This window comes from Malurus melanocephalus, unplaced genomic scaffold (assembly GCF_030028575.1).
Source record: "Malurus melanocephalus ecotype Western Australia unplaced genomic scaffold, MMel_1.1 scaffold_589, whole genome shotgun sequence".
NCBI lineage: Eukaryota > Metazoa > Chordata > Aves > Passeriformes > Maluridae > Malurus > Malurus melanocephalus.
Window position 1 is genome coordinate 91,743 of NW_026623821.1, and position 9,419 is coordinate 101,161.

General features: G+C 44.0%; 1 protein-coding gene across 6 annotated transcripts in view; it reads right to left on the reverse strand.

Moving 5' to 3' along the window:
- Window positions 1–9,070, reverse strand: part of TLK2 (tousled like kinase 2) — a 43,008-nt gene extending 33,938 nt beyond the window's left edge. For 2 of the 6 annotated variants that reach the window (XM_057382844.1, XM_057382839.1), the window contains exons 1-3: window positions 9,010–9,067; window positions 7,138–7,226; window positions 5,315–5,380 (exon numbers count right to left, since the gene is read on the reverse strand). In XM_057382844.1, the coding sequence (XP_057238827.1) occupies window positions 5,315–5,380; window positions 7,138–7,218 (147 nt within the window). In that variant the 5' untranslated portion in view covers window positions 7,219–7,226; window positions 9,010–9,067. Of the gene's footprint in view, window positions 1–5,314; window positions 5,381–7,137; window positions 7,227–7,617; window positions 7,696–9,009 lie in introns of all 6 variants that reach the window. The other 4 variants (XM_057382842.1, XM_057382840.1, XM_057382841.1 and 1 more) reach the window with 4 other exon arrangements.
- Between the last annotated feature and the right edge of the window lie 349 nt (window positions 9,071–9,419).

Consider the following 9,419-nt stretch of genomic DNA (forward strand, 5'->3'; position numbering starts at 1 on the left):
AAAAAAAAAAAAAAAAAAAAAAAAAAAAAAAAAGAAAACCCAACATCTGAACAGCTCAAGAAGCTAAACATTTAGGATTCCCTTAGAGAAAAACTGTAGGTTTACATTCTTGAAGCCATACCATTATCCCATATTATATGGGATCACACCAATAGCTCAGGACCAGAGAGATGTTTCACCTCATCTCTTCAGCAATAGTTGCTTTTTAAGGAAAGCAAYAAGCTCCCCACTACCCAATGTGATGGCTCACAGATGTTATAGGTAGAACTCTTGGTTGTTCCAGGAATTCACTCCTCGGCCAATAGAACTTAACAAAACTGCCAACATTAACCTTCGCTACATCTATGTGAAAACCTCACTGCTAAAATAAGTTGTAAAATCTTACAGCAAGTGACAACAGAAAGTTAATCCCTTCRCTCATGAAAAAAAGCTTGTTTATAAACTGCRCAAATGCTGCCCTCCAAAATCTTTCCTAGCTCTCAGGAACTCCAKCCCCAACAGCACATCCTAACTAACCTCCTGTGCCAGTGAGAGCTTCTGAGATACTGGAGGATCTCTCCAAATGAGCATTTGCTAGTCTCACATTGGGGTTCTGACAAGATGAAGATGAAAGCGAAAGTCGTTTCCACACTCACTTAAATCTTGCTGCCTCCATTTTGCAGATGGATAGCAAATGATGGGAGCTGCTGTTCCAAAACCACCACATTTGAACTTTCCAGGAGGATTATGACTGAAGGGGAATGTCAGTGGCTTACACAGGACAATTCTTCTGCAAGTCCCCTGTATTCTGGGATGACCTGGAGAATTAATTGATGCAGCCACTTTTAGCTAGAAATGATGCTAAGATCTTTTCCAGAAATACAAGTTTATCTTGTCCAATACAAAAAATCCACTCAGTTTATGCCTGAATGTAAAGTTCTGGGATGTAAGCAGCTGGAAAAATGCCTAATACAAAATCCACAATGTTTTTCTTACTGCCAGTACTACAACTACCTGTACTAACTTGTGTGGGMAATTTTTAACTCTGGAATCAAAACCATTTCTTGCATCAATGAAAAAGTAGTTTGATGCTGATCAGATTCTTGAACAGAAAAAAACCCCCTTTTTTTGCTTTATTTTAAACTTTCCTCTAGAACCTACACTGACAGTGTGGTAAAGTTCAGCTCAGTGTAGTAGTAGAACGGGCAAGAAGGAACCAACTCCTTCACTATGGAGCTGGAACAGAACAGCTTGTCATTGTCTGCAGGTATACAGCAATTTCACTGTTAATGTGTATTAATTTGTGAACAAATGCATATTTAATTATTTGTAGACATGTTCTGACCCATGGAATGGGTCAAATGCATGAACTTCCCTTTCCCCTGATTACTTTGAGGATCTTCCATTAACACTTCACTTACTCTAAAGGATTACACCTTTACAGACAAGAGCTGAACTTGGCAAAGATGGCAAAAAGTCTTGTTTTGAGGCAATCTGGCTATGGAAACTCAAATTGTTTACTACGATACACTGTACTCAAAGCAATAAAGATGCAACACCTAGGATGTTTCAGTGACCCAGTGCTCMGTTGCACCTCTTCTCACGTAGTGAGGCAAGAGAAAGAAAAAGCAAGTTTTCCTGATTATCCAGACATAACATGAAGTTATGTGTGAAATTAGGTATCAACTGCTTATATTAACAGGTTTAGGCATGGATGTGACAAACCATATATTCAAGTATGTCGTGTCACCCAACAGTCAGTGAGTGTGTGTGTAAAAACCACTTCAAGTATATATTTTATCATTCCTGACTGTTTATATTTAACTCAGCAACTGACTTGGGATAAATGTTCAGTACTTAATTTGGCATACCATTTTTAAGTGGACATGACACTAAAGGCATTAACGGAATGAACCTGAATTTTGGGAAAAAAACTCCAAGTGAGCAAAGGCAAAGAACATTAACATCAGAATATTGCCAGGGAAGTAGCAGTGGGGAATAATAAACATACAATAGTTTACACAGCAAGGGCTTATGAATTTTGCTCCAGAGGTCATCTGGCTTTTCTAGCATAGACCACTTTGGGATAATACACTTCTCTGCTCTCACTTCCAGCCCACTCATCCACTGTACCCTGTCAAGGCAACTGGTGATGGGGGTCAGCAAAAATTCCAAATACGTGGGTCATCTGAAACAAGCTAATAGTTTCTATAGTGTTTACCCAAATGACAAGCACAAGAACAGCACACACTTCCTCCTCCACAAGGAATTTCTCTCCAAGATAAGCTGGCATGCTCTTTCCCTTGTGATTCACCTATCAACTGCTGCTTCRAAGTCTGTGACCTACCTATGCACAACAAAGCCTCCATGTTGAGAAGCGGATGCAACAGCAGCAGGCACTTTCAAGACTCCTACTCAGAGGCAAGACTTTAAAATCTGGCCACTTGCAGGATCTGGTTAGTCATTTCTCGCTTTGCCAGAGCCCCTGGAAAGCCCACAGTAAGGCTTCAATGGCTGAGACTTCGAAAGAAACAATTTATCCTGCTAATAGCTCCCACCAGATCATCTAGAACAATGCCAAGCTGACTCAGCCCACCTCACCATCTCCTGCCTCCCATGACTTGCGCATTTCCATAGCCTCTCCAAGTTCCCAGGAATGATCCATCATTTCATAACTCAAGTTGGGCAGTGTCGATTTTCTACTCTCCAATTCCTCATACTGGAAAGGGAGCTCTAGGAATTCCAGTCACCTAGCCAGAGTCTCCAACATAGGCTTACAGCAACATGCACTGCAAAATTCTCTTAATGTCTAAATGGAGGAGACATGGAGACAGACATGCTTCACCACCTCAAGCCAAGATAACCCAAGTTCCTCTGAATTCTGTAGGAAATCAACAGATTTCAAAGGCAAATAATCAATCCTTAGCTCCACTAAAGGTTAGTGCTGACTCCACAAAGGTTTACACCGAAGTGAAATGGTCAAATGGTTTTACAGTTACTCTGGTCCAGTGCTACTGCATCAGATATGTTTAATTAGCATATTCTTATCTTTTTTCAAGCATCACAGAAGTATGAGAATTACAACCTGCTTCTTAACTGGACTTTTAGAAAAGCTCAGTATTGCTGCTGATAATGAAACCCCGGAACTAATTTCCTGAACTTATGAGGTGTTTTTGCCACAAGAACTTAATCTACTCTCAAATGTTCACAGGTAACCCCCACTCTATCAGATGGGCAAGCAGATTTGCAGAAGGATTTGCCTTGCTTCCATTATGCCTCAAGAGTTCTCTCTGGTTGGAAACATGGTATTTTTATTTTACTCATGGCAAACTAGACAGAAGGGTCCCACAACTCATCCTAGCCCTCAGCTCAGGAGTAGAAGTAGAACTGAGATCTGACAACTATTTCTGGTCTCTAGCAGCCAGACAACACATCTGAAGTAACAGAAGCATAGAAGCACATAGAAGCATCCAAACCATTTTCAGGTATCTCGCATAAAGTGATGGCACATACTGTGGCAGCTGATAAATTCACTTCAAGTTTTAAAACTCCTATTAACTGGTTTTTCTCTATGAAACCTGTTAGGGACCACCTCTTTACAGCACCACTTCCCTCCAAGAAGGACATGATTATCCTCAAACACAAACTCTCAACTTGGTAACTTGGCTGCTGAAAACTGTTGCTGAGTAGATCACAGAACTGGAGTGCCTGAAGTGATCAAGACTTCAAGTTACTGAGAAAGGGTAAAAACCAAWCCAACATAAGAAAATACTGCTCTTTATAAGCAACTTTTGGTGGCATATATTCTGCAGCATTACCTCAAAGCAGGTGAAAAGGGAGCACTAGCTACCACAGAGCAGGAGGAAAGGGAGAGCTAGCTACCACAAAGACCAATACTTTTCCAATTCTGGCACAGTCAGAAGTATCTACAATTTTCCTGCAGCCAAGTTACTCTCCCTAGAAGTACTTCAGCCTTTTTTTTTTTTTTTAATTACAAAAATGGCACACAGAGCTTGGTTTGGAGATCTTTTGAAGACCAAATTTGTAGAAGATACATGTGCTGCTGTGAGGACCCACAGAAGTTAAGCCTGAGACAGGCTGTGCGCAAATACAGTCACCCATCACAGTTACTTATTTAAATTCTTATCCAGGAAAAGTCTGTAGAAATGACACAAATCCCTTGGAGTTAGTCCATCTGATATCTTAAATGCAGCACCCAGATAAGGGAAAGGGAAGCAGAAGATGTGAACAGACAAAATTAAACAATATTATCTAGAGAAATAACTCACATTTTGTCTCCTGGCCCTCCTGACCCATGGAAGATGTCTAGTCAGGGTAATGCCTCATGTAAATATATTTAAGTTTTCCCAATAAGTAAACATAAACAGGAGCTAACTAAGCAGGAACAGTCTGTGTCAGAGTGTCATGTGTTAATTCAGGGACTTGCTCTGGAAATTTGGGGAAAATGGTACTTCACCATATGGCAAGTATAGATATCTAAAGGACCACCAGCTTTTTGAAGCTATCTAGTGACCTGGATGAACCACAGGTGTTTAACAGTTGCCTACAAATATTCCTTGCTCATAAATTTGATTCACTCAAAGCTTCTAGTCAAATATATTCTTCAGCTACTAARTAAGAAACTTTATAACAGACTTGCAACAAAACCTTGAGGCTTTTGGGGCTGCAAATGACCTCAGYCATTGGGCTATGCCTTYRGCTACCACAGGAGGTGACAGCACAYAGTGGTTTTCCAAAACAGTTTAGGATTTCTGTCCTCTACTACTGTTACTGGAAAGCTCTTCCAGAATCCCATGACTCTAATGGCTAGATGCTTTCTGCTAGTTTCCAGCCTGAAAATTTATTCTAGATCAGCTTGCTCTCATTCATATCTCAAAGCACCTATAGTTGCTCTTTACTAACACAGAGGAACTGTAGGCTTGAAGCTGAGGTTGCTTTAAGGTATAAACTAATGCTTTAGTTTTATGTTCATCCAAAACATAGCCTGTGTTTTTAAACATTAAAGCAAGAAGCCATACACAGTGAGATACATCCAGTGGGAGGAAGGCAGGAAGCTCAGTACAACTGTCTGCTCTCTTCACCCAATCACATCTAAGCACCTARGATGACATTTCTTCCATTTATGCAATAAACAGCACCAGATACCTTCCATCCCAGGAGGATRGGCCAGGCCCTGTCCCACTAGATGGCACTCACTTACTCACTCCATGGTTCTTCCCTTAAACATTTCTTTGGAGCCAGCTAAAAATCTTAGCTGAATCACACAAAATTGTATCACAGGTTTCCCAATATATTCCCTTTAAAAGTGACCTACCAATGCCAGTGCGGAGCATGACGGACGGAGGCTTGGGGGGGTAGGGAGGGAATTTGAAGCACCAACCTGGGAGGGAATGTAGTAGCTGAAATTAATATTGCAACCAAGATTTGCTGCAACATAGCAGAGTCATACTAATTCATATCAATGGTTGGCTGATCTACTGCAAATTAGCAAGAATGCAAGAAAATAAATATATTGTTTGCAATAAGTGTAATGCACTTTAACAGTTTAGTGACTAGTACAAGGTAAAACTGTGTAACAGGTAAAAAYAAAACTCAGTAACAGAACAACTTTGCTCAAAGTGAGGCCTCCAAGACATGAGGCTTTTTTACTCTGATTGCTTTAGAAATGAGTTTTCCTTATTTATCCCTACAGGAAAGGGCATGTACTTTCTGCTCCACACATAYTGGAAACATAATTAAGATTTCCTTTTCTGTATCTCTTAGAGGTTATTTCTTTAAAAGGTAGAGTTCCTAATATTCTTTGTGAACACTGARTACATTGGCTTTAAAGTTATAACAGTGTCTGTGCTTTTAGCTGTCCAGTAAGATGTTTGGCTTTATCTGTACTGGTACAGTTAAAGATGCTGAAGTGACAAAATTGGGGGAAARAGGCAAGAAACAGGTAATAAATTACAGAAAAGTTGTAATGTTGTATAAAACAAGATCATAGTACAGTAAATGCTATAAACTTTTATGCAAGAAGAACTTAGTATGTTAAAAATCTGAAGAGTAGGAGAAACAATTAAAAAATCCCCACACTCTTACTTMAGCAACCCAAATAGTTACCCCTTAACTTTTAGTGTTAATTTGCCTTACTACACTTTCTTRCAACTCAGAATTTGGCTTCCTCATGCTCTCTTCCCAGACTCAACCTTGTTTGAGAGGMAGAGCAGAAAGAAAAGCATGAACTCATAAAAAACTCTTTCAATATCTGAATCACTTTGTACTTTTCTGAGAAATGCAGCGTCTACAATGTTTCTTTTCAAAATAATTCTAAGTGCCTTCARAAAATAATCTAACCATGTGTTGCTTTATCATCTACCTTGATGTTGTTCAAAACTCAGTATCTCCCTCAAAAATTAACTCATTTTCACTGACCTAGTTCAAAATKAGTTCTGTCACCATTTCATTGTTCAGAAAGACTGACGTTAACAGTACCAACACCTGGAGAACTCAAAGCTTAATGCCAGGATACCAAGCAACCATGCAACGTTGTTAYGCAGGTGCCCTGCTTTAGACAGCTCCTGACCAAGTGGAAGCTGTAYGTGAGGACAAAGATGGGATTTTATAGGCAGTTTGTGGATCAGACACAGAAGAGCTGCCCTGGAAACTTTTTTTGTGTGTATTCCATGTGATGGGGTAGACAATTTAGCTCCCGCATCCCAAGAAGGAACACCTCAATGTTTCAGTCTGGTTACATGTTGTATCCAACACACAACACTTGAAACTGTATCTCACCAGCTGCCAAAATCAGCTCTCAAAGATATTCTTGGACAAAGGAAGAGCCAGAGGAGATTCACACTTCTACAAAGTTGTTATGGAGTTTTTTGGGTGTACAAGCTACCTTAAGATGGAACAACTCCTAAGAACTTAATTAGAGCCCCAAATCTTCTATATAGCAAAACATCTGCTCACAGAGATCCCATTTTCATTCCTCTTGAACATACTTCATACAAACTAGAGGTCAAAACACAACTAGTGATACAAAATTCTGTTTGCAAAGCAAAATTATCCATGTAGAAATTAAAAAAACCCATGTGAAGTGCAGGACAGGATGGCTACACAGTCATACCTGTCACCACAGGTACTCATACTCACCTTGGCAACCCCAACCCCGGTGAACCTGGCCTCCAGGAGCTCCTGCCTGCGTGGGTCCAGACTATGCAATTCTTCCATCATTTCTGCTGCTATGGGAGAACAACACTCAGATTATGCAATGCAAGGAAAGGAGACAGACATTTAATATTCCATGCCACTGATGAGACTTAAAAGTGCCTGMTCTGCAGCGCAACCACATAGAGACCATTTTCTTGCAAGAGAAATGCAACCTTTCCATGTAATAATAACATGACTTGGCCACCGTATTATTGTATTTAAACCATAACCCTGCTGGAGTTTCCTCTTCTCTGTTGTACCAGCCATTTCAAGATCTCTAAATCCAAGAAAYCAATTATGTCACATTCTCCCACTGGATGCTTTATTAAAAGGAAAACATGGGACCAGAGTGTTATGACTAAAAGCTTCAGAGCTTTTCATCCGTGCTGCATGACTAGGAGAAAAAAAAGCAACATTCTTTACCCCATAATTTATTTTTGGCCAATCCTGGAAATACTCGATCTCCACGAACTCCAGATTTCACTGACAACAGCTTTGGTTCTTCCAAGCACAGAGTGGGATTATAAGAAGAAAATAGTGCACGATTAAACCTTTTAATTTATAAGGTAAAGCATCAGATACTTCTAAAATAACAGCAGCTTCTACATCCTGGATGTGYCTGGGCTATCTCTTGGCAATCCAACACTATGGATGCCTTACCTGAAGGGTTAAAAACCCACCCAGCGTAACTGTGTAAATGGGTTAAAAATCAGGAAACACATAATTCAAATCCTGAACTGAGAAAAAATGGGACAAAATTCACTGTTCATTATAATTGTGAATCACATCTTCCCAACTGCACCAATCAAGTTCATTTCCAGAAATGTCTGTTCCAGTTTCATTTTCTGAACTAAGGTAGGGGAAAAAAAAAGGCCAGAAACAGAAGATAAAGATTTGCTGTATAAAGAGCATATGTGATGAGGAAAGTTCTTGAAGGGCAGCAAGTGCCCTCTAGAACAGGCAGTGCACAATTGTTCCTTTTATGAACTGTCCATTTTGTCCCTGCCACTTCCTCCAAACGCTGCGGCTCCAAGTCACAGGGGCAAAGTGAATCTATCCGGGGGCATTCACAACTGCTCTCCCTAATCTCACAAGCCTCAAAAACTAATAGGATCCTAAACGTGGTTATTAAAYAACAGTATTTCTGTCACGGGCTCTAAAAGCCCAACAAAGCCCTCAGCCCAGTTTTCAAAACAGGAAATATAAGCAGCGAGGAAAATGACAGACAAGCCGCAAACGCCAAGATGTTCAAGTGCTTCCAGGGCTCTCGCCCATCATGGGGCGACCATCCGCCGGGACTCGCATCCCAGCGCCGGGATGCTGCTCTGGGGAAGGGACTGACACAAGTTCCCCTCGCCAGGGGCTGCCCCGGGACCCTCTGACCACCCTCCAGGCAAGGCTGGCACTCCCTCCTGCCCTCCCGTGAGATTTCCAGCACCCTTCTCCTACCCACTCGGGACGCAGAGGCACCAGCCGCCAAGCGAGCAGCCTTGCCCCGCTGCCAGCTGCTGCACCGCCTCGGCCTCCTCTTCCTCCCCTCCAGCACCGCCCCAACCTCAGCCCGGGGCTCCGCAGGCCGTGTCCACCAGGCCGGGCTGGGCTGGGCCGCGGGGCCTGCGCTACTCCGTGCCCGGTGAGGGGCCCAGGCCGCGCTGCCGCCGCCCTGGGGCTCAGGCCGCGGCCCTCTCGCCGTGACCCGGCCTGGCCCGCGTTACCAACCCCCGCCACCGCTTCCCCCGTGGCCACCCCCACCCATCCTCGGGCCGGGCGGGGACGAGGCGAGAAGGGTCCCCGCGCTGCCCCCGGGGTTCTCACCTGGCGCTGCCGCTCCCGCCGCCGCCGCCCGGCCCAGCGCTCCCCGGGCACCGCGCGGATCCCGCCGCCGCCGGGGGCAGGAGCAGCAGCAGCAGGAGGAGGAGGAGGAGAAGGGAGGGAGGGAACCTGCTGCTGCGGCGGCGGCGGCACGGGCGGGAGGGGGAGGCCGGGGGCGGCTCCGCGGCCTCCGCTGCGGGCACCGGGACTGAGAAGGGCGGAGGGGAAGGGTGGCGGGGGGTGGGGAGGGAAGGCTCCGGGCTGGAGGTAGGCCGCGGATCCCCGGCCTCGCGTGAGGAGCCTGGTCGGGCCGGAGCGCGCGCGGGCCGGCGGCGGCGGCAGCAGGACAAAGGCCTCGCGGGAGGGCCCGGCGGACAGGTGGGGCAGGCGGGGCGGGCGGGGCGGGGGGTGCA